The following is a 26,847-nucleotide window of genomic DNA, read 5'->3' on the forward strand; positions in this document are numbered from 1 at the left end:
TCATGATTTCATCAAGCAATTCTTTACTAATAAATTTGCTCTCATCCGCCTCTAGCGCATTTGCAATTCTTCCTAGTTCAAACTTTATACATCTCGCATGATTTTTTCATCCGCATTAGCATGCTTCGCATGTTTTTTACCTTTTTTTGCGGTGGAAGTGGCGGTCGTTGGTGTGTCATTAGTAGGAGTTTCATTTGGTGCAAAGTCATCAAAATCATCAAATCCTTGGGTTTGGTTGTCAAGATTAATTACCGGTGATGTTGGTGGTTGATCCATGAGTGCACCTAGGCTCCTAGAGCTTTGAGAACCCGTTTTTGCAAAAGACCTCATTGCTTGATTATTCCCACATACAATAGTCATTTCATCATAATCGTGTATTGGTTTATTGATATAAATCTCCTCTCCATGGTGCGCCTGTATAATAAACATTGCATTCTACAATTAGGGTTAATGTGCAAAATGTAATATGAACTATTAATCATTAACCACAATGTATGACTTACTTGTATATATATTTGGTATTTCTCTTCTCCCACGACTATTTTTTTCTCCACATCATCCCATGACACACCACTTAAACTCTTAATTTTCTTAATAATTAACCATATTTTTCTTACATGCCAAAGACGATTGTTGACATGTGTGTCACTCACAGCTAGGTTGAACCTCGCACTTACAGCTAGGTTGAACCTCGCACTTACAGCTCTTGCAATTGCGTTGAGAGCAACATTCTTAAATCCCTCATCAGATTTAAGCCCAAGATTTGCTTCCTCAACAAGAGATGTTAGCATGAAAGATGTCATCATTGTAGTCCATCGAATATTAGTTGATGCTTTCTTCCCAGTCAAGTTATAGCTTTCTGGTGTCATATCTTGAGATTCCATCTATAATGAGTAATTAGCATAAATGCAATTATTTAAAAATATTAATATTTAATAAAATTAATGAAGACAACACACTCACAAAGAACAACATACTCATCTTAAGGTTGTTTTAAATCATTACTCAAAAATGAATGTACACATCAAAACTTACAAGAAGTAATATGTAAAAAAAAACTCACAAATGAAGGTACGCATCAAAACTTACAATATAATGCAAAAAAATCATAACTCACAAATGAAGATATATCAAACAATACTTAATTTTCCTTGTACAAGCAAACATCAAAACTTACAAACATAATGCAAAAAAAAGAAAAAAAGAAATATTGCATGAAGGTACACATTTTTTTTTAAAAAAAAAGCACTACAATATAAGAAGCTAGTTTCATCTATTACTCCACATGCCATTCATGATTGTTTCTCGTATTGCTAACCATTATCTTGTTTCTTCACGGACTTGGGATTGTATTCTTATCTCACGCACATTTGAATAAGGTCCCCACTCTTCAAGGTTTGGTACGTACATATCACTACCTCCTTGTAGAATATAATTATGTAAAATGCAACATGCGATCACAATATCTATTTGTGTTTCAAAAGGAAAAAATGGCCTAGACGTCAAAATCTTGAAATGGTTTTTTAATGCTCCAAAAACTCGTTCTACTGACGTACGCAAAGAAGAATGCCTATAGTTAAACAATTCTTAGCTATTTGATGGAGAATGTGCACTAAATTCTTTAAGATGGTATCGAACACCACGAAAAGGTGATATAAAACCAAGTCGTGTAGAATACCCTGCATCAACAAGGTAATATTTCCCTATAACAAAAAAAAATTCCTAATTATTACATAATTGTAATAGGTTAAATATTTTAATTTTTATAGAATGGCATGATATCTTTGGGCACTATAAGCCCATCTTCTCTTTCCAAGGCATTCCGAAGAACAAGTGTATCATGAGCTGAGCCCTCTCAACCGGCTAGCACATATGTAAATCGTAATTCAAAATTAACTACAGCTAATACATTTTGAGTGGGATAAGGTTTTCTCCCACGAAAACGTGCCACAATATCATTAGGAATAGAGGCATGAATATGTGTGCCATCAAATGCTCCAATGCAATCCTAATTAGTAATGAAAAATTAGCAGGCGTAGTAATTCTTCTACCCAATTTACTCATAATTAATTGTAAAATTTTTTTACCATATAATATGGCATGAATCTTGAATCTTGTGCTATGATCGGGCTAGTAGCGGTGTTAGGTGATATGATTAACTCACCGCGAAGTTCTCCAATAGCATGCAACACATTGTGGAAATATCGGCTAATAGTTTCTCCAGATCGTAAAAAATTCATTCCAACGACTCTATTTCTCACATTATGCCCAACAACATGAAGGAACATGGTCATTTACTCTTCAACACTTACATGTAAAGTGTTGAATAATAATCCTTTCGTCTTTAATATATCACATAGTCTAAAAAATGATGCTCGTCTCATTCTTAGCATTGATATACTAGCGGCATCAGAACTATTTATAATTCTTGAAATATAATTGGTGCGTTGTTCATCTCTATTGTAGTAAGGTTCCTATGGCAAATTAAGTCTTCTTCCTCTATACCACATTAAAGCTAGAATACTAACAAACACAGCGGAGGCAACTGCAGCATATTCATCTTCAAAATTTGTATCCATCTATAAATCATGTTGTGGTAGTCAATATAGGGAAAAATATCAATATAGGGAAAAATATCAATATACTAAAAAAATACAGGGAAAAATATTAATACAGATCAAACAAGTTCATAATATAGGGAAAAATATCATTATACCAAAAACCCATACTATCATACCTATCAGATAAAGTAATGCAAAAAGTAATGCTTTTATTACTATTACAACACTCATCTTTATATTATTCTTTTATATAATTAAATAATTATAAATACTTTTTTTAAAAGTTCAATCTAAAGAGAATCCAATACGAGTTGTTTAATATAATTATTTTTAAATTATTGTATTTAGTTCTTTCATTTAAATTTATTGAGAATGAAAGAAAAGCATAACCTTTTATCATTATTCATTGCTATTAGACCATTATCTTGTATATATTAATGAGTTTGGTATATAGATTTAATTGAACTTGTTCTATTACATCACCTCACACTTATATATCTATGCAACCTCAAGCATGATTAAAACCTTGGTTATGGATTAATTAGAACCAATAGAGTAATATATATATATATATATATATAGGATGCAAAAAAATAACTCAAAGAGATAAATGAAATATAAAAATTATTAAGATTTTTTTTTTTTTTTTGCAAAAATCTGGAGCATTTCTTGATTAACAGCCAAGATTAAATTATTATATCCAAGTTTCTCAAGAGTCTAATTATTTAAATTATTGTAACCAAGTTTCCCAAGAGTCCAATTGAGTCAATAAATAGCACCTAAAATACAGAAGCAAGGTCAAATTTGCCAAGTCCCAAGGTCAAAACTACAAAGGGTTGAGTTGACCTAGTAAAGACCCAAACTTTTTACAAGAGCACCTCACATTAATCTCCATCCTAACATTCAAAACCACATGCTAGTGCACGCTTGAGTCCATTAACACATTGTCATTTTGCTCTTTTTAATTTTGCAGTCACCTTCTATGCCTTTTGTTGTATTTTTTTAATATATTTCAAAAGATAATATTTATTTGTAATAAGTATTTTGAATTATCAAATGATATTTTATATTTATTTATTTAATAATATAATTTTAATTTGACTCAATCTATTATTATTGATAAGATTTTATTTATCACTCAACTAACTTTGACCACTTCTCCCGCATTTATCTAAGTTTTAGGAGAACGTTAGATCTTTAAGGTTCAATTTTATTAGCCCTCTAACGGTGAAAAAATTTAAGTGAGTACTTATCTGGATATATAAATAATTTGTTGTTCATGATCCCTTGAGATAGAGATCTTGAGGAAAGCTTGTTTTATCCTGGGGAAATATTTCAGTATCTCGAAATAGTTTCTTTAGGACAGTGCTAATAAGCACGACTCAAGCATCTCTTAATTCTCATTTTCCAACAATCTAAAGAAACTGTGGCCTCTGCTAATCCTTCTTCCAATACTGCTCAACCACCTCAATCTCAACAAGATATTGTCCCAATCAACTTACCATATGATAAGCCTTTTCCTGACATATCCAAGATCGAAGCTTTTGGAAACAATAACTTCAAAAGGCGGCAAGAACGTGTATTTCGGCTGCTTGATGTTCATGGAGTTGCCTATGCTCTAACTGATCCGCAACCTCCTTCAACCGATGATGCGAAAATACAAGAATCATGGCAACATGCCAATAAGGTATGTCGTCACACTATCTGACAGACTATTTCTAATGAACTATTCGACATCTATTGCAGCTATAAGGAAGCTAAAACGATTTGGGAAGCATTAATAAAGAAGTTTACTGCTGAAGATGCAACCAAGCAAAAGTTCATCGTAGGAAAATACTACCACTGGCAAATGACTGATGACAAGGAGATGAAAGTTCAAATCAATGAATATCAAAAATTGCTTGAAGACTTGAAGAGTGATGAAATCATATTGCCAGAAAAGTTTGCTGCGGGAGTGCTGATTGAAAAGCTGCCTGATTCCTGGAGTGACTACAAGAATGGCTTAAAGCACAAGCAAAAGGCCTTCACTATTGAGGAGCTCGTGACTCACATACTGATTGAAGACACTAACAGAAAGGAGTCGAATGCTGCCAAAGCCAAGGAGATGACCTTCAAAGCGCATTTGGTGCAAAGCAATAATAAAAGGTACAAACATAAGTCCCAAAATTACAAGCCTAATAATCCCAATTTCAAGAAAATGAAAGGAATTTGCTTTGTTTGTGGGAAATCTGATCATCATGCTCCTCAATGCAGAAATCGATATAAAAATGAGAAAAGCAAGGCTAATCCTCCTAAGGTTAATTTGGCTGAAGAAGATGAAATTATTGTTGTTGTTGTTTCTCAAGTGAACATTGTAGCTAATGTGAAAGAATGGGTGGTAGATTCTGGGGCTACTCGGCACATATGTGCAAATCGAGAAGCATTTTCCTCCTATACACCAGTAGGGGATGATGAAGAAGTGGTCTACCTTGGAGACTCAAGATCTACTAAGGCTTTGGATAAGGAAAAAGTGCTCTTGAAGTTCACTTCAGGAAAAACTAGCCCTTAATGATGTACTGCATATCCCAAATATCAGAGCAAATTTGATTTCTGTGGCTCTGTTAGGAAAAATTGGGGTAAAAGTGTCATTTGAGTATGGCAAAATTGTAATGACTAAGAACAATGTATTTGTGGGAAAAGGCTATTGTAACCAGGGACTTTTTGTACTTAATATTTCAAATGTTATAATGGAGAATGCATCTTCTTCTGCTTATATTGTTGATTTAATTTATTTATGGCATGCTAGATTAGGGCATGTTAATGCTAGTTATATAAAGAAAATGCAATCACTTGGTTTACTATCAGGCATTCATAATGATAACTTAGAGAAATGTGAGATATGTGCTGAAGCCAAAATAACAAAGAAAACTTGTATAACTGTCAATAGAGAAACTGAATTATTAAATTTAATTCACACTGATTTAGGTGATTTAAAGCAAACTATGACTAGAGGAAGTAAAAGATATTATGTTATCTTTATAGATGACTATTCTAGATACTCTAAACTCTATTTACTTAGAAATAAAGATGATGCTTATAATGCATTTTTGACATATAAAACTGAAGTAGAAAATCAACTTAATAGGAAAATTAAAAGAATTAGATCCGATAGAGGCGGTGATTATTTACTTCTAAATAATTTTTGTGAACAAGAAGGCATAATACATGAGATAACACCTCCTTATTCACCAGAGTCTAATGGAGTAGCTAAAAGGAAAAATAGAACTTTAAAAGAAATGATGAACTCCATGTTAATCAGCTCTCATGCTTCTAACAATTTGTGGGGGGAAGCCATTTTGTCTGCATGTCACTTACAAAACAGGATTCCACATAAAAGAACTGGCAAAACACCTTACGAGTTATGGAAAGGTTATAAACCCAATTTGAAATATTTGAAAGTGTGGGGGTGTCTTGCTAAAGTGTTATCACCTGAACCTAAAAAGAGAAAAATAGGTTCTAAAACCTCTGATTGTATGTTCGTTGGATATGCTGAGCATAATGTTGCATACATATTTCTTGTTTTAAAAAGTGATGCACTTGATTGCAATACAATAATTGAGACAAAGAATGCTGAATTCTTTGAACATAATTTTCCACAGTCTGATAAAATTTCTCATGCACCAGTTGAGACTAATACAGAAATTACCTTAAATGAGGAATTAAGAAGGAGCAAGGGGACAAGAAAAGAATTTTGTTATGGAAATGATTTTCAAACTTTTCTTGTTGACAATGATCCATTAACTTATTTAGATGCTATCTCTTCTTCCGATACCATATTATGGAAAGAAGCAATTGAAAATGAATTTGATTCTATTATGAAAAATAAAACTTGGGTTTTAGTAGATTTACCTCTGGTGCAAAACCAATTGGCTGTAAATGGATCTTCAAAAGAAAATATAATCCAGATGGCTCCATAGATAAATATAAAGCTCGTTTAGTAGCAAAAGGATTTTCTCAAAAGCAAAATATTGATTATTTTGAAACATTTGCACCGGTGACAAGAATTTCTTCTATTCGAGTTCTTTTTGCATTATCTTCTATCCATAAACTTTATGTTCATCAAATGGATGTTAAAATAGCATTATGAATGGTGATTTAGAAGAAGAAATTTATATGGTTCAACCTGAGGGATGTGTTATTTCTGGACATGAAAATAAAGATTGTAAATTGGTTAAATCTCTTTATGGCCTAAAACAAGCTCCTAAACAGTGGCATGAGAAATTTGATCAAATTTTGATAAATGATGGGTTTCATCTGTAGAAGTGGATAAATGTGTTTACATTAAAGTTGTAATGATCAATATGTGATCATTAGTTTGTATGTGGATGATATGCTCATATTTGGTACTAGTTTAGATATTGTAAAAAGTACCAAATATTTTCTATCTTCTAATTTTGATATGAAAGATCTGGGTGAAGCAAAAACGATATTGGGTATTAAAATCATGCGGAGAGATGATGGTATTATGTTGTCACAAGAACATTATGTAGAGCGACTTCTTAAGAAGTTTGAAAATTTTGATGTGACACCAGTGAGTACTCCTTATGATGCTAAAATACTCAATTGAAGAAAAATCTTGGTGACCCAGTTGCTCATTCTAAATATGCATAGATTATTGGGAGTTTGATGCATCTAATGAATTTTACAAGACCTGATATTGCATATGTTGTGTGCAGACTGAGTAGATATACTCAAAATCCCAATCGTGAACATTGGTATGCGTTGGTTAGACTAATGAAATACTTGAGAGGTACCATGAACTATGGTATTCTGTATAGTGGATATCCCGCTGTATTAGAAGGTTACAGTGATGCTAATTGGATCTCTGATTCAAATGAGACAAAATCCACTAGTAGTTATGTGTTCACGCTTGGTGGTGGTGCAGTAACATGGAAATCAACTAGACAAACAATCATTGCTAGATCAACTATGGAATCAGAATTTGTAGCCTTAGAGCTGACAAGGTCTGAGGCTGATTGGCTAAGAAACTTCTTAGCTAACATTCCTTCAGTGAAGGATCTATTACCTCCTATGTCTATACACTGTGATTGTCAAGCGGCTATTGCTATTGCTAAAATAAGTCTTATAATTGTAAAAGTAGACACTTGAAATTGAGACATGATGTTGTAAAGCAGCTGTTGAAAGATGAAATAATTCCCATTGAATATGTGAAGTCAGAAGTCAATTTAGCTGATCCTCTGACTAAACCTACGGGAAGAAAATTAGTTCTTCAAACTTTTAGGGAAATGGGACTTAGGCCTACAAGTAGTCAATAAAGATGGCAACCCAACCTATATGATTGGAGACCCCATGAAGTAGGTTCACATGGGTAATAACAAGTCAATATTGACTTTGCAGCACTTCAAGTTAAGTTCTTTTTATAGTGAGTGCTTTGACTGCTATAATTTGTGAGGATGAGTTAAAGAACTCTTAATGAATTCATAATCCTTAAAGATGGTGTATTTAAAGCAGGATACACTTGATGAATTCACCTATATGAGAGTGGAGTGGGGCCGCTCCTATAAGATTTTTTGGCCAAATCTTTAGAGCTCTCATGAATAACCAGGCACACGTATGGCCTATTTACGCAAGAACGCGTTGAACAGCAAATTATGGGATCGCAATATGATTGATGAAGTCTCTGACATACAACAAGAATTGTTGGTTCATAGAAATATCATATTTCACCAAAAATTCACTAAGTCATACTTCATTAATCTAGGTTTAGTTCATAGTCTAAAAGACACTAAACTAATATGTTGCACCCATATAGTTCCAGAACTTTTTACCCGTGTCATTAGTTCTTTTGAAATATGTGGGGGATTGTTGTATTTTTTGAATATATTTCAAAAGATAATATTTATTTGTAATAAGTATTTTGAATTATCAAATGATATTTTATATTTATTTATTTAATAATATAATTTTAATTTGACTCAATCTATTATTATTGATAAGATTTTATTTAGGGAAAATTACTGTTCACCCCTCGTAATTTTCAAAACTTCCCAAAAACCCCCTCCTACTTTTACACACCCCGGACAGCCCTTCCGTTAGTGTTTAACTTCCCTATCACCCCCTACCGTTCACTTCAAATGGGTTCATGTTGTGAAATCCCATTTTTGGCCTTGAAAATGGTGGGAAAGGAAAGCGCCAAATCATCATGTTCAACCTTTTCAGGGCTTTTCGCTTGGTTTCGATGAGACAATGTATAGGGAGTTGCATTACATCTTGTTGTTCTCCTCATTTCTCCCTCATTTGAGTTGTTCGACTTCGATTCGCCGGTTGCATGTCTGGTGAGAATCTCTTCGTTGCTATCAGTTTGACCATTCAGCCGGAGTTTATTATGGCATCTCATTTGTGGTAGTCTGGGTGAAGTTTATCATACCCGAAATATATAAATCGGTTTCTGCAACAGAAAATGAAGTTGATTTCCATCGGATTGGTCAAGTGCACTTCATCTTCAAATGAGCTGTATTCGATTTTATTGTCGAGGCAGAGCATGTGCCATTGTAGACTCCGTTTGAAAACGAGTTCATTTCGTTGTAAAGTTCTTCTCGTTTATTGTTATCTTTTTGTATATTTTAAATAATGTTTAACTATTTGCTATTATCCGTTTAAATATATTACTAATATGTTTAATAATTGTCATATCCGTTTAATACTTGTCATCTCCGTTTAACATTATCTTTACATGTATAACTTTTCATATTAACGTTTAAATTCTCAAAGTCTCTACGTAAAACGGTGATCTTTTTCGTTTAAATTCTGAATCGTCGTCCTCATCATCATCCTCCTCCTCCTCCTCTTACTCCTCTTCCCATGGACAACCACTCTATCTGAAAGGATGTTTCGTGAACCTCCTTCCTTATCTTGAGAATCAATCAGCCGTAATCACGCAACAAGTTAGAAACTATCTTTTTCTTGCCCAAGCGAAATACTCGCATAATTGCCTGAATGCAGAGGATTCTCCAGCGATGGATGACGGGAAGCAATTAAGCGAGCTTTTTGACTTGGGTAAGAAAAGAAAGTTTTCACGTATTGTGTGATTGCGGAGGATTCTAGAGGAGGGAGGTCGGGAAACATCCTTTAAAGACTGAGGTTGATATTTATCACTTGAGACTTTTTGTTACTGTTTAAGAACATTACGTCAGTGTACAACTATGGCGTTCTGTGTTTAACTACCAGTATCTTCGCTTAAGTCCGACCATGACACATTGATTAATAGTCGTTTTCATGAATGTGTTTGTTTAACCTTTTTTTTAATGTTGTATGTTGTGCAGGTTCAAGTTGATGCGCATGTTATGCAACTGCTGTGAGCATTCGAATGTACAGACACCTGTTTCGTTATACGAGGGTCGAGTCGTGAGTGTCCAAAGTCCTTGTAAATGTTGTAAATGTTGTAAATGTTTTGTAAATGTTTTGTAAATGTTGTAAACGAATGTTTTATTTGAATGTGAACTTCTAAAATTTAAACAGAGACCTAGTAAAATCAATATGGGAAACAAAAGAACGTCATTGTAAACAATAGAAATAGTTAAACAATACTCAAGTTACTCTTTAAACAATGACAACGGTGTTTAAGAAAATACGTAAAGATGTTTAAAGCGATTGGCGAGGAGGTACCCATCTTCAACGCGATGTCGGGTGAAAGCATTCAATTTAAACAATAACATATATTTTTAAGCAGTTAAGTCACTATATTTAAAGCGTTTTTACGTATTATTTACATGATATAGACTTTATTTAAACCGGTAACCATTATGTTAAACACTATGTGTATCTGTTTAAACATAAAAAACTTGACGGTTAAATAGATACTCATGTCGAGCGATGACAATACGTCTTCATCGCGACAATGGCATATATTTTTCCTTTTTTGCCCTTCTGATGGAGGAAAAAATACCGCCCAATCACATCACGTCTAGTCTAACCTCTATGCACTTTTTTTGGTCTTCATCGCGGCGATGATATATATATATGCACTTTTTTTGTTTGCCCTATCCGACTCACTTTGTTTGTTGTTTACATCTTCTTCTTCTTCTTCTTCTTCTTCTTCTTCTTCTTCTTCTTCTTGACTTATTTTTTTGTTCTTCATTTCATTTGGTTTTATACGATTTGGTTTTCGGCCGATATATTATGGAGAGTTTTTTTGTTGTATTGCTAGATTCAGCGGGGAGGGAAGAGTGCTAATGTTCACGGCTCGAGACTTCTTGGGAGTTGGTGTTAGGTGAGATATGTGAGCGATGGGGTCTCGAAGTTTCTCTTGTCGAGGGTTAAGTTCATCACACGGATGGATATAAAAGCGGTTTGCCCAATAGAAAAGCGATGTTGACTTCCAGTGGATGTGTCACGTGCACTCCATCTTCAAATGTCTTTGTAGTTGATCTTGTCGTCGAGGGAGCAGAAAAATGTGCCATTGCTGAATCCTAATGAAAAGCGAGTTTTTACTCGTTGTAAGTTCCTTCTCTTTTTAATTGTTCCGGGTTATGCGGGGCCATTAGTGTTTAAATATGTCCGTCACTGGTTAACATATTGTACTAGTGGTTTACGTTATTAGTTAAGCGCTTAAGTATTTAATTTAACGTTTAAATATTGTCATTATCACTTAAACATTATATTCTCCGCTTAACATATTGATCTTTTCATTTGACTGAAGTGTTGGCGATGAATTCGATTCTGCGAGTGCTCCGATTCATCCCCATGGTGACCACGGCGTGGGATGTCTTCCTTCTCGTCAAATCATTACGAAGTCTTGTCGTTAGATATTGGACAACGTTTTGGCGGTGTCGAATATTTCGAGGGATGTACTCAAATCGGGCAATCAAAAGGAATTTTGACTTCAAATTCATAAAGAACGAAAAACATCGGGTGACTGTGGAATGCGCTGCCGATGGTTGTCATTGGCGCCTTCATGCATCAAAAGAGTATAACAAAAATACTTTCAGAATCAAGACAATCAACCCGTCACACACTTGCGGTGGTGGCATAGGTTCGGCGTCGCATCCGAAAGCGTCCTAGATGTCCGCGAGTTACATTGCAGCCGCTGCCATGGATCCGGTCACAATCGACGATCTTGCAATGAAACTGTCGCCGACTAGGCATTGTAAATAAGCCGACGATGACAGGGAAACATTGTGTATTGATGGGCAACTTTCCATATTTAAACTCTTACTCTTTAACCCGAATTGAATGTATTTAAAGCGAGACATTGTTATTTTTAAAGCGGATACATCTGTAAGTTGAAATATTTCAATCGATGTTTAAACGATATATAGTATATTTAAACAATGAAAGTGAAATGTACACAATTAGAGCGTAAATTAAACAATGAAATGAAAGCCCGAATGGAATTTAACACCTTTTACAATTCAAAACAAACAAAAATTTACATTTAGATATACAAGTCATGTTCTTGAAAAACAAAAAAACAATGAATTGAATTTGTCCGAGTTTACACTCGAAAACAAAATTGATATTGAGATATACGGGACATGTTCTTCAAAAAAACAAAAATTTAATCGACTTGTGACGACCCCCTTTGTCATGGACACCGTTGCCCTCCCTCCTTAAGTATCGCGGGTAACATACCTTAATCTAAGGTAAGGAGCGATCCATCTGCGAGTGGCCGTAACTTCTCACCCCAAAGTAATTGCTCGATAAACCGCATGACATAGACGGCGCAATCGACGCTTCCTTGTTTTTGGCGTGGGGTTTTCAAGTCGTGCACGAGCGGGTACTTTGCCGTCGCCGACTCTCCGAACTCCATATCGACACAATTGTCGAATAAATTCTGCTGTCGAGATATGCAAGTCGAGATTAGAATACCGATTAAATACCAAACAGATATTAATCGGACATAATTAAAGAACTTACCATGTCCAACGCGTCCTTATCGTACCAGGACATGAAGAATAATGACTGTATTCTTGTTTATCATTGTCCGGGAGACGACGACATGGAAGTGGCCATTCATGATTATCGGGAGGATGATAATTTGAACTTCATGCGAGGTTAGGGCACGGCATCCCCGACCATAGCCATAATTGTTTCATAGTGCGTCGTCTGCTTTGACATAAAGCAGTATAGCGGTCTCGGTGATGGAGCGCGCTTCTTGTAAGGATATGGCTTTTTGCTCGGCGACTTTTGTATTATGCATCTGAAAAGCGTCCATCACATCATCAGTGACCATCTCCTTCCCCTCAAGCAGCGTGTATAATTTGTCGCGTGTGGTGCTCACAGCGTCATTCCTCCACACGACAGTGCTGAGGTTAAACGATAACAGATATAATAAGACCATATCGTAAATATTTAAATGATATTATATATAATTAAACGTTAAGCAGACAAAGTAAATGATAACATAAAGCCATTAAACACTATTAGAAAATCGTTAAACACTATAACAAAACCTTTAAACAATATCATAAAAACTTTAAACTTACCCGTCCATAGAGCAGTTGAGGAAGATCTTCATCAACTCCTGCTCAGTATTTGTTAAAACGCTGACGAGGCCAACCCATTTCTTCTTCTTGAATAAAAAGCTTTCGAGCCGTCCGGGTCCCATTTTTTTGATTAGCCTTGATCATCTCTCTCGTTGCTCGGTCGGGGTCTTCAGCATCATCTTCCTTCGATGCGGGGACGATGGCGACAACATCAACTGCAGACACATCCTTACATGGTTGTTCTTGTTGTGGGATTGTGTCTGGCTTCGATGTGGGGACGACGGCGACAACATCAACTGCAGACACATCCTTACATGGTTCTTGTTGTGGTGGGATTGTGTCCTGCTTGGATGCGTGTCTTGTCGGCACCGCCACGGCCCGCGGCAATAGATTCAACGATCTTCTCAACCGTGGCCTTGACAACATCATCATTGGGAGACACACCCTTAACTTGTTCTTGATCTTCAGGTATTGTGTCCATCTTTGATGCCGCAATCTCGTGACCCGGTTCCACGGGTCCATCGATTCATCAAGAAGAGAGTTAACGACCTTCTCAACTGCGGCAACGGCCACATCATCTACGATATCCTCCACCGTCATGGCCATGTCATCAACGGCGAGACTCGATGAATGACATCGACCGCCGATGGTGTTGCTATTGTTTCATCGTCGACCGGCGGTGGAGACAGAGGCAGTATTGTTCTCCTCTTTTTCGCAAGTCTCTTCGAATGTGGCCGCCTTGGAATGAACTTCCCGATGATGTCGTCGTCGTCAAATTCCGACGCCTCGTTCGTCCCGGGTGCTTCAGTTCTTTGGAGGGATGACGCAGCCGGTTGTGAACGTCCTTCCAGTGCCTCAACACGAGCGACAAGCCGAGAAAACTCGGTCATCAATATCTGGCATGCCTGCATAAGAGTTACGGTGACATCTTCGCCTAATGTCGCCGGTGGGGCTGCCACTGTCGGAGGGGCTGCCACAATTGGGGGGACTGTCATTGTCGTGGTAGGGGGGGTTGTTGCAATCTGCCGGGGTAGGGGAAGGCTTCTCCGGCGTCGAGGAATGCGTGCGCGTGGTGGGCTGGAAGTAGGAGAACGGCGTCCAGCGCGCACGATAGAGGCTGCCCTCTCATCCTGCCTTCGAGCAAGTGGTTCCGGAGCAATAGCATCCGTCCGTCGGTTGGCCCCAACAAATATTTCTTCTTCAGCATTTGCCGAAACTAGCTCAGGAAACTAATATATGTAAACCAAACAATTTCAGCGAAATCATTCATTTTAAACTATAAAAACTATATTTAAACAGAGTGTTTATATATTTAAACGTTATAGAATATAATTAAACGGAGAACAAAATATTTAAACCAGTATGAATAACAGTTAAACGGTAAATACTAAAGTTAAACGCGAAATAAAATGTTTAAACATTAAAGACTTATGTTAAACATTGTCCATGATTTATTACCTCTTTTCCATCGAGCGATGACAAGCTGGTTTCTACCGTCGCTTGCTTCCGGTAAGTACTTTCACCGTAGCACAACATCCTTGGGATCTTGCCGAAACGGACTTTCTTCCCCTGTTCGGTCACTCATAAAAACCAGGGACGTTAAGCGCGACCGAGCAACCCTTAATGTACCTCGTGTTGGTCTTCTTCCCGCAGCATCTATCTTGCACTCGAGCGGCTGCTGTGGAATATCCTCTATAAGCCACTTGTGCGTCGCCTGCGCCCATGCGTATCGCCCCATGAGGTACACCATGAGGTACACCATCAACGATCCAGTTCGGAACCGAGCATGACGTATTTGGGAAGAGGACTGTACCCATGAGGTACACCATCAGGAGTTTGACAAAAATTATCTTCTTCTCCCTCCAGTCGAACAAGTTGCACGAGTGCTCTTGATGGAGTCTCCGTGTCTCTCGTGAGGTTTTTGATAGATACCTCCCTTCGACGCTGACCGGGTTTTTCTTCTTCGAAAGACCACTGCGTCGCCATCGCAATGCAGACCAAGAACGAGGGCCACATCTTGAGGTCCGAAACTCAGCGAGCTTTTCCCCGATCCACGAATTTATTGGTGCGACCATCGTACATTTGCAAAAAGAGAATCAAGAAGGGCCCTCTCTTGGTATATAGCTTCCGGTCGTCGAACGCCGCAAGCGGTGTCCGTCCGAATAATCTCCCAGTGTCGAGGGGTCATGTTATTTTTCAATTCAGCTAAAGTCTCCACTACCGGTGTCAAATAGCATCGCCCATTAACTAGGTTGACCGCCATAATCACCAGCCTGCGACAATAACAACACATTCAACATGCAGTATTCACAAAAGTTTAAGCGCAAATTTAAGGTTTTAAACGGTAACCTCTCAGTTATTAAACAGAGATATCAAATGTTAAACAGAGACCCAGCTTATTAAACAGAGACGAGAATACTTAAACAGCGACAACAAAACTTAAACTGTAACATCTCATTTCTTAAACGTCAACCTCATTTGTAAAACTGCAACCATATCAAATGAAAGGGGAAATGTACATTATAAATATTACACAAATCATAACAATCGAAAAAACTTTTTCGATAGTGTATACAGACGAAAATGCAAAACAAAACAAAACCCTAGCCGAGAAATCTCCCGGCAGACTAACAAAACCCCAGCCGAGAAATCCCCCTGCAGACTTCAATATCTTCCAACAAAAACAGGAACACAAAACAAAACCGAAAAATCTTTCTTTGTAACAGAACAGTTAACATAAAACCATACTCAATACCTTAGATTGCAAACTGATGAAATGCCAACTAGTTGCGTGGGGGACTTCTCCTTTGAGATACCGGTGGAAAGGAAAAAGTTTGCAAATACGGAGGCTTTCGCAGTAGAGACAACTCGGAGACGACTTGGAAATGGAAGAGTCGAAGACGCGAGTTGAGAAAAAAAGCAAAGTAAAGCGGCTCCAATAAATTTGTCTCTCGGAGTTACCCTACGGAAAATCACCCCACTTCCTGTCAAATCGCCGAGATGGCTGCAGCCACGACTCCCCATGCAAGGGCATTTTCGTCCATAAAATTTGAAACTCACTCCGTTCACATCCGTTACAGGGTTTGGGGGTTTGAAAAACATAGAGTTTAAAAGGAGGGGGTTTTTAGGGATTGCAAAACTAACGGGGTGTTTTTGGCAATTTTACAAACTTAAAGGGTTTTTTTTGGCAATTTCCACTTTTATTTATCACTCAACTAACTTTTACCACTTTTCCCATGTTTATCTAAGTTTTAGGAGAACGTTAGATCTTTAACGTTCAATTTTATTAGCCCTCTAACGTTAAAAAAAAAATTAAGTGAGTACTTATCTGGATATATAAATAATTTGTTGTTCATGATCCCTTGAGATAGAGATCTTGAGGAAAGCTTGTTTTATCCTGGGGAAATATTTCAGTATCTCGAAATAGTTTCTTTAGGACAGTGCTAATAAGCACGACTCAAGCATCTCTTAATTCTCATTTTTTTCAACACCTTTCAGTGTTTCTTCAACCCGGTTATTTTGTGAACAGTAAGAGATGTATGAGAAAAAAAAAAAATCAAAGACACTAACTAGTGGGATATCCAGAAAAGCTCAATGCATGATCCTTCCTCTTTCAGTGTCTTGTGATTTTATTTCTTCTTCTTTTTCAGCCAAGGATCAACAAGAAGTAAGAGCAACAATAATCACAACAATCTCTTCTTTTTCTTTCAATTAAACCATAGATCCAACTAAAATCAAGAGATGAAAGCAGAGATCTGATCAATTACCTGTGAGGAGATCTTGACAGGTTCCTTCAATCTCTTCTTTTTTCTTTCTCCTCACAAGATCTGCACACATTACAATCAACCAAAAACCTTTAAGAGGTAGAAAGCAAATCTATTGATCTAGAGAGAGAGAGTGTGTGACAGAAAGACAGATCTTGCCTACCTGCTCGTCGCCAATGGTGGAGGAACTCTTCGATCGGTGCCGGAGGCCGTCGCTGGTGGCAGAGATCATCGTCAAGGGTGGAGCTTTTTAACAGTGTTGGAGAGTGTGAGATGGTGACTATAAAAGTTTTGTTTTACAGGATTTTAACTCATAGCAAAAGTTGTTGTGGGTTAAAATGCTGTAAAATAAGGGTTTCATGTAAACCTTTTCCCATGTAAAAGTAACTTTTACATCTAACCAAACACCCAAAAGCAAGTTTCGCATGTAAAACTTTTTACATCACAGCTACTTACATCTAACCAAACAACCCCTAAGTGGCAAATGGTATAAAGGAGCATACAAGTTCTGATATGAGATCGAGGCTTTCGTTGCTTGGAAGATCACTAAGTACTAGGATCCACCAATATCGAGGCCTAGATGGCTAATTATAACTTGGGTGTATGAAAGAGGGCTCCAATATATCCAAGGAGTATGTTCTCATATATCCTAATGAAGATATCTCTAAAGTAGACTATAAAGCTACTCTTAGAGAACAAAGGCCCTCAAGCTATGATAATTCATTGCTTTAAACCTTAGTTAGGGAGAACATGGGTTGGGCTATTAGCGCACCTGACTATCTCTTTAAAGATAGAGATAAGATGGTCTTTTAGTTTACTATTTCTAGAAAGAAATGATTAAACATTTCTAAGAAAAATCCCTTATTTATATATAAAATATTGATTCTTATCTGATATCTCTAATGGGGACTTCTTTGTTACACATGAACAAATGCGAAAAAGTTGGGGGAAATTAATCTTAACGAACTCCTCAAAACCGCTACTATTAGTATCTTCTCAGGTGTTGGGTGATGAATGTTCTTCTATGCAGCTTGCCCCTAAGTTGGTTGTTTGTAGTTGCCAGGTTGGACTATCTCTGTAGTAGTATATAGACCACTTTAATTGGAATTGAGGTTTCTAGTTTGACCTTCATTTCCTAGAATAATATTCTTCTTTAACAAGGCAAGGATAGAATACGATCTCCCCCGGTTTGGAATTATAAAATCATTAAACATGTTTTAGTATACCACCATCTTAATTAGGAATGCCTTGTTCCTTCTCCTTTGGGAGGTCTAATTTTTATCTAAGAGTTTCTTGGTTGGCTTCTCAATTGAAGATATGATCATAGGTTGGTATATCAATTTCCACCGATATCACAACTTTGGCGTTAATTTACTTATCAATTTTAATAAAGAACTCTTCCAAATTTTTAGCTAATTCTCAGACAAAGAATAGTATAAAAGTGATAGATGAAGCCCTCCCATTAACTTGGCTATGATAAAAGTCTTCTTAAGGCTTGGAATTTCTAGTATCACAAGGTTAAAGTGAAATATGTAATTCCACAAGCTCTCTCCTTGCTACTACTTCATATTCATTGGTCTAGCAAGAGCTATCTTCTACTTCTTGCTAATATGACAAAGTGGTTGATAAAGCTTTTCTTAATTTCTTAAAAGAATATATGAACTTTAATGGTAAGTTGGAGAACCACGATTAGCCATCACATTGCAATGTAGCTAGGAACAACCTGCACATGATGTCATCAAGAACTCCATGGAGAAGCTACATCACCTTGAAAGATTCAAGATGATCAATAGGATCCAATGTACCATTGTAGGTTTTGATCAGCAGTGTCCTAAACCCTACTAGAAGTGGAATAGTGAGAATCTAAGGAATATATACATTATAATATGGTTTGATGACCTATATTATCAGCTCATCTTTCTTAGTAGATATCCTTAAGATAAGTAGAAGAAGAATCTGATGTCAGCATCTACAGGAACCTATGTTTCTTGTTATCTAAACATTTTGTCTAATTTGTTACTTGCACTTTATCATCTGATTTCTACATTTAGGTAGTTGAGGTTGTTCTCATATCATGCGAACACATTCTTACTTAAGGAAGTAACAAAGATAGAGATGCTTGTCACTCCACATTACAAAGAGCTTCTCTTCAAGAATCCAATATCTTTGATCTTGATCCTCACATTTAGAGAACAATAATCATTATTGATCTCAAAAGAGTTTTCCTCCTATTAAGGAGAATTTAGGGCTTGCCTTCATAAAAATGGAGCCCTAGGCAAAATTGTAATAAAAAATCATTTTAATAAACTAAATAATTAAAATATAGATAATGATTAATAATTCCAAAATAAAATATTAAACTTAGAAAAAATATTTAGAGACTTGAGACCTTTCTTCAATCTATTTTTTTTTTAAAAAAAATCAATTTACCAACAATTCATCCAAAACCTCAATTAAAACTCACTTTTCTAACCTTTTGGCATGCAAAATTATCTATTAAATTTTGATATTCAAATTGGAGTAATGAAATTTTTACATGATAGGGGGTTCCCAAATAGCTTTCCAAAATTACATGGACACCAAGTACATTGGTATCCACATCATTCTTTCTCTCTTCTAATATTTTTCATTTTCCTAAACAAAACTTAGTTTCTCTTCATCATCTAAACCCTAATTAAAACGTAAAGAGTAAACCAAAAATCTCCTCCCTAAACCCTAAATGGCAAACCACAAAACCTCCTCCCTAAACCGTAAAAGGGTTTTGAGGTTTACCATATAGGGTTTAGGATTTAGGGTTTAGAGTTTTAGGATTTTAGGTATAAGGTTTTACAATAATTGGGTTTAGGATTTAAAGGTTTTAGATTTAGTATTTTATAATATTTTATAGTTTTTAGGATTTAGGGGTTTATATGGTTTGAACTTGAAGGTTATGAAAGAAAGAATGACTATTTAATCTATGTATACTAATTATTCTAGTCCTATATTATATCATTATTTTATTTCATGATGCCCTAGTACAAGTTTTTTAAACTATAAAATCATTTTTCATTTATATTTTTTTTCATAGGATTCATTTTCATGTTTATATTTTTAAAATGTTAATGTATGTAGATACCAAATTGGCATCTGCATTATTCGGGAAACCTATTTTATAAACATATTAAATAAATATAGCATCACTCTCTAAGTTGAGATAAAAAAATTTCTACAATAGAAATAACGGTTTAATCTTTCTTATGATATAATTAATCATAAAAAAAAAATTATTAACTTTAATTTCAAAAAACTCCTTTCCACTGAAACAACCATAATAGTATAATTAACTATATTCCATTATAATTGATGAAAAATTATTGATTGAGATCAATAATACACACTTGAAATTGATCTCAATCAACATTTTATACACACTTGAAGTAATATTAACAGCAAAAGTATATGGTTTTCTTTCTTAAAATTCATATAATTTGACATTATCATAAATGTGATTTGGTAAAATTCATATAATTTGACATTATCATAAATTAAGTAAACAAGACAGATTTTAATTTTGTAAAAAAAAATTGTTAAGAATATAATTATGTAAATAAACTAACAGTAAATGAAAATATAAATATAAATTTTATAAAAAAAATCAGGAATTGAGACTTCCAAATATTGAGTTCCAGGGAAATTTGTGGTTATCCATCTCACTATAAATTAAGTAAACAAGACAGATTTTCATAATTCTTGTTAATGTGGTCCCAAAAGCGATGTTGAATTGTTGATGTGAAAATCTCTCTCCTGGAATCAAAACATTAACGAGTCAAATAAGTTGATGATAATGTATGATTTTAAGGACATCTCCCAATTTTCTCATGGTGGATGCATTCTCACCATTGTCTTATTTATAAATAAATTAATCACTTCACTTCTTCATTGGAAGACTACATTATGAAATGTTATCCCTTGAAACTCTTGTCGACCATGTCTTTTTGCTTTTAGTTGTCCTTGTTTCCTAGAATAATTGATCACACAAATATAATCTTTTTCAATGAACACTAGTTTAGTTGATCCCTTTGGCTAAATATAATCTTTCTTACTGAAAATTAGTTTAGTTGATCGCTTTTGCTATGTTTATTCGATGCAAGATCAAATTTCATCCACTTCATTGCCAAATCAATATACATTCAACAGCATCCAACTAATAGTCTACCCTCAATTTTTCTTAGAGGCGGTTTGGATTCATTTATTTTAATTCTATAAGTGTTATATTTTTTTTGGAAAAATTAATTATAGGTTTATGAAAATGTTTAAACTTCTCAGCCCCAGATCCTCTGATAATTTTTCAAACAATCCCTCTCTTTTCAGTTTACTTCCTTCTCAATTACTGCAGCTCATTCTGTCAGTTTATTCTATTTTACAACATATACTTCCCGCTTAATAAATATATTTTTCATTTAACATTGCATGTTTATGTGTAACCACATAAGTTTTCACTTAATATATTATATTTTCATTTAATATTATTTTTTATGTTTAATATATATCCTTTATGCTTAATATTATGTGTTTCTATTTAAAAAGGTAAGGAGCATTTTGATCAACATCAGCTAGCTACCTTTATAACAGAAGAACTGAAAAATAAGCTATTAGAAAAATAAAGGATTTTTTGGAAATATTCAAATTTAGTTGGACGATATGTGTATAAGTGAAATTTTGAGGAACTTCTAGGGTATTTCTGGTAATTTTTTAATTTTTATTTTTATTTTCTATGTAACGCACTCTTGAATTCAAACATTAAATGTTTTTGGGTTTACAGGCTTAAAAAAATGCATAAGCATTACAAAAGCATTTTTTGTGCTTTTTTAGAAGAAAATAACTTGGTGCTTCTAAAAAAATCACTTCTAGAGATTAAAAGTTAATTTGACATAAATTAAGCGCTTATGATGAAGAAAACCTAACATATTAAGCATTTTTTTCATAAGAAAATCCAAATGGACCATGAATAATAAACAAAACTATTTACATGTTCTTCTTAGTTGTTCAAAATAAGCAATGTTGCAGGATTTATATAAGCTCTCCTCAAACTTGTATAGTAAACAAAACTAGATGATTAATAGGTTCTTCCTAGATCTTTTTAACAAAGAAAATGTATTAATTTCCTCCTTACAATTTTAACTACTCATGCAATTAAGGCGATCTTTGTTTGAATTTATGGTTAACACATGCTCATAATTACTATAATGTCATTTGGCATTGTTGCTAATTTTTGTTTTTTGTTTTTAATTTTATGTTTTGGAAATAAAAGTAATAAAAACATTTTTGATACCCCTTTTTTTGTTTTCAAAAATTTTGGCAACAACATTTTATTATTTTCAACTTTTTGAAAACGTTTTCAAAACTCCTCCCTATATGAACTCCTCCTTCTCCTCCTCCTCCTCTCTCTCTCTCTCTCTTCGGTTGTTGATTTTTATTTCTTAAAAAATATCAATTTTTTAATAAATTAATATCAATAGTCTAAAAAAATAATATTTTTAAAAATTTATTATTTTTTCCTATTGATATCTACAAATTAGTTTATACAATATAAAAAATTATATTTTTTAAAAGTATTTGTGAAAATTATTGTTTGACCCTAATTATTATTAACTAAAATATAGCATATATATATATATATATATATATATATATATATATATATATATATATATATATATTGAAAAAAAATTGTGAAAATCTATTGTTTGAGCTATTGACTTTTTATTTGATCTCCCAAAAACGTTTAAGTCGAACCCACAAAATTTATTTTTCGCTCTTTGAGTCAACAAACCATATATTTTTCTTCTAGTTTAGCCACCAACACCAAGTAAGCTACAACAAATGGGTAGTATTAGAGATAAAATTGCAACTAAGTTATTAGAAGATTAGCAACATGTATAATTTTTTTAGTTTCCAATGGTGCAATTTTTATGAGATACTTTTTACCCATACAATGTCAGTCTCATGTTATTAATTTTATTTAATAATATGAAAAATAAATTTTATAAAAATATAGAAAATATGAATTTGAAAAAAAAAATGATAAAAGTGTCATAATAATTTTGTGCTAACTAAATTGTTTTCTATTTTCAACTTTTTAAAATTATCCAAATTTTCAAAAAATTGACAATAAAACATAAGTGAAACATAAACAAAAAAACAAAAACAAAAACAAAAATTATACCAAACTACTCATAAATTATTTAAAAATTAACTTGAGTTAAAATAAGATTATAGTTTCTATCTATTCTAAATTTGAGTAGGATTAATCAACTTGAATCTTAGTAGGAGGACCTGATTTATATGATTATGACTCTATAAAACACCATGTAACTTTTGAGTACAACAATATATGATAGCTTAGTGTGTATAATGTGGAGTATCTCATATTTTTCAAAAGTTCGAAACTTTTACAATGTTGTATATGATAAATACAACTTTGTCATTTTAAACTTTTGTTTTTGTTTTGTCCTCAGTTAACCAAACATTTACATGAACCATGATTTTGTTTTGTTTTGTATATTCCAATTGCGTCATGTGTTGTCTCATGATGTCATATTATCATATGCTAATTGTTTTATGGTGTATAGTGTCATGGCCCAAATCCTATGAATAAGAAGAAAAGAAAAGAAGAAATACATATTAGCTTAAGGGTCTTCGATTTATGACGCTAACCCTACTTTAAAAAGGTTATTGTTTATTTTTTTTTAAAAAAAAAAATTATTGTACAGGTTCAAAATATGCTAGACGTAGTGATGTCAAAAAATTCTAGGGTGGAAGCTTGCACCCCAATCTTTATATCAGTAGGGTGAAAGTGCATGGCCGAACTCGTACTATCTGATGTGTGCACCATCTATGATAATATCCATGACAATATATATGTTTGTTATACTTATAAAAAAAAAAAAATACATATTACTAAACACACTTCTATAAAAATTATTTCACAAGCAATTGTCAATTTTCATTATAGAAGTGGGATAATTTATTTAAATTTTTTTGACAAATTAACTTAATCATCTTATATTAAGACCGTACAACCAATCACTTCATTCGGTTTAGTCACATTAGTCGGGTATGTGCAAGGGCATTTTGGGAACTGTTTTATAAATTTTATCTGCAAAGGCATTTGCATATATGCCCTTCAAAGATTAAAAATTGCATAGATATTCTTTAATTGATATATTTGCATGTATACTCACATATCTTATATTTCTATGTGTATACCCTTGTGGTTACTTCAGATTGAGTTAATATGGTATGGATGAGAATAAATACAAAAGATACCTATCCACATTTCAAGTGACTTAGGATGTACCACCCACTTTTATTGTTTAAGATATACACTCTCAAATGTAACTTTTTGTATATATGCAATTTGCCCATATATATATATATATATATAGATATTGATAATTATTAATAAAAAAATAAAAAAAAAAAAAAAGTCCCAAACCGGCTTCATAGAAATAAATTAGTGATTGACCAACTGCAGAAACACATAGCTGCCAAAATTGAAACTTGAAGCATAATTTCAAGACCAAAACAAGGTCACAAAGATAATACATTTTGAAACAACATTGTACTCTCAAATGTAACACACTTGTTAGATTTAAACAAACCTTTAAACATGCACCCTTTTACCAGTTCAATGCCAAGATATTACATTCATATCCCAAGACACAATTGTTAAGAGTTCTTTGCTTCTTCCATTCAGAATTATGATACCATAACATATCAGCACTTGCTCCATCAACAGATTTCTTAATCGCGAAACCGATACTCAAGCATAAATGCAGCAGCTTAGCAAGTTATGAATGAGGACCGGATACGATCACATGAACCAGTTGCCGATAATATATGGTTTCCGGAGGAAGCAGTTCATGGATGTGCAGATTGAGTTAGTGATTTGGTGTGACTGTGCTCCCCTTCATAAGTCACTATAAGCATTGAAGGATCTTCTAAACACCTCTCCACATGCTTCCTTGCAGTGCAGCCTCTCACAATGCTGCATTTGTAGTATCCCCTGCATCAAATTAGGCGGCATTTTCGGTCATTTTGATGTCTGTTTGTCAATATAATTTACTAGCAAAATTTGATCGAACTAGGACTGAGTCTTGCACATACATGTATATAACATATATACTTCAAGGGAAAGTGCAATTTTTGTCCTGAAACTATACCTTTATATTCACTTTGATCGAAAAAAGTGAGATGTTTTCTGCCTTATTCCCCAACAACAACAACAAAAAAACATTTTAAAATCCTTGTATCAGAAGTAGCATCTTTTGTTTTCGAGGAGGATTAAAATGAATTTTCGGGTACAGTTCAGGAACAAAAAGTGCAATTACACCTATACTTAATAGATATCGATCACAAAAGTTGATTCTTCAATGTTAAACTTTGGAAATTTATTCACCAAACTGATACAGTAAATAAATTACAGTTAACCTCACTTTATCCTGCACTGCTTTGGCTTCAATTGTAACAATGAAGCCTTTTAGACAATTAATTATCAACAGAAATGGTTTGAAAATTAAATGCATCAAATATTTCACTAGTCCTATCTTTTTGTATCCAAGAGCACACCTTATTCACAGATTAAAAACAATGAAAACCAGTAAAATTTTGTAATTTACTAATAATATATACCTTGGATGGGGAGAACCTTTGATTGGCTTCTGTCCATACTTCCTCCATGAATATTCATCAGGAGGAATATCAGCAAGCCTGTGACTTATAGCAGGCACTTTAATAGACCTCCTCATCTTCAACTTCCTACAAATCAATTAATTAATCAAACAAACAAAAAACTGAATTTAAATTAGAAAATCAATACTGGGATTAAAGCAAAACCTTTTCTTAAAGCAATGGCAGTTGATACTTCCAACATCCCCTCTGCTAGAACACTTCTTTTTATGAGTTAAATTATTCAAGCTGAAACTTTTCATGTTCAAACCACCAAAACTATGATTTTCCACACTCAATGAAGACAGCAAAGACTTAGCAGATGTCATGGAGGTGCTGCAGAGCTTAAGATTGACACCATTCATGTCAACTTGACACTTGTTCAGCTGCTTTTCCTTTAGAAATTGTGCATCAAACTTGGGAAAGAGGTCTGTTTGATTACCTAAGAAGATGTTATGCTTCATTTTCAAAGGAAAAGGTGCTTCTTTGAGCTTCCTGAACCTTGCATGCCCAACAGTGTTGTCAAGCATTGAACCCAATTTCTTGAATTTGGAAACAACTTCTCTGGTTTCAGCCATTAGAGTTCCACACAAAGCTTGATTCTGAGACTGAGAAATCTTGTCCAGAACTCCATGGCAGCTGAAAACAGCATCTCTATGGATTTTCACCACCTCCTCCATTTCAAAACCAGCCAGCAAAATCCAAGTAGGACTTTTGCTGCATGAAATAAAATCAAACCAGAGAAAGCAAGTAAAAATGAAAGCTCATGTCATGAAAGAAGAAGAAGGAGAGAGCTTGGTTGGACTTGGAGATCAATGGAAGTGATGTGGGATTGACAACAAGTGTGAAGAAGAAGAAGAAGAAGAAGAAGAAGAAGAAGAGCAAAGACTGAAGAAAAAATGTCATCTTTCATTGTAATATTATATTCTAAAGTTTTCAAAGGGAACAAAGGAAGACCAGACCAGGGACTTTAAAAAATAAAAATATATTATAAATTAGAGATATTATTAAAATATTGTTAGAACTTTGGATTAGATTTAGTTTGTGAGGGGTTTATATGTTACTTTATTCTAAAGACTAAAGTTACATGGAGTGCCTCTGGATTAGGGCACCAGTGCATTATTAAGGATTTTTAAATAAAGGTGTTAAGTGTGTTGATGGTCCCTAAATAATCTTTCAAAGCATATTTTTGTCCCTAAATTTGGAAAAGATGTAACTATACAATTGTATTTAATTTGGTCTCTCTTCTAATTCTAATTATATTGAAAGAATAACATAAATTTAATCATTATATAATGAATTATAAACTGTATCGAGGTAAATATAATG

At 34.2% G+C, this 26,847-nt stretch overlaps 1 protein-coding gene across 1 annotated transcript; it reads right to left on the reverse strand.

Moving 5' to 3' along the window:
• Positions 1 to 24,341: 24,341 nt before the first annotated feature.
• Positions 24,342 to 26,451, reverse strand: LOC120277544 (probable WRKY transcription factor 21). Its single transcript, XM_039284408.1, has 3 exons — positions 25,687 to 26,451; positions 25,483 to 25,608; positions 24,342 to 24,856 (listed from the first exon to the last, which is right to left on the reverse strand). Exons 1-3 carry the CDS (start codon positions 26,196 to 26,198, stop codon positions 24,712 to 24,714), a joined length of 783 nt encoding a protein of 260 aa, XP_039140342.1. The 5' UTR covers positions 26,199 to 26,451; the 3' UTR covers positions 24,342 to 24,711.
• Between the last annotated feature and the right edge of the window lie 396 nt (positions 26,452 to 26,847).

This window comes from Dioscorea cayenensis, chromosome 15 (assembly GCF_009730915.1).
Source record: "Dioscorea cayenensis subsp. rotundata cultivar TDr96_F1 chromosome 15, TDr96_F1_v2_PseudoChromosome.rev07_lg8_w22 25.fasta, whole genome shotgun sequence".
NCBI classification, from domain to species: Eukaryota; Viridiplantae; Streptophyta; class Magnoliopsida; order Dioscoreales; family Dioscoreaceae; genus Dioscorea; species Dioscorea cayenensis.

Coding starts and splice junctions, on each gene's coding strand:
- LOC120277544 (XM_039284408.1), bottom strand. CDS start 26,198: ATGGAGGAGGTGGTGAAAATCCATAGAGATGCTGTTTTCAGCTGCCAT. Junction 25,609..25,686: donor TGCCATTGCTTTAAGAAAAG/GTTTTGCTTTAA, acceptor ATTGATTTGTAG/GAAGTTGAAGATGAGGAGGT. Junction 24,857..25,482: donor AAAGGTTCTCCCCATCCAAG/GTATATATTATT, acceptor AATTTGATGCAG/GGGATACTACAAATGCAGCA.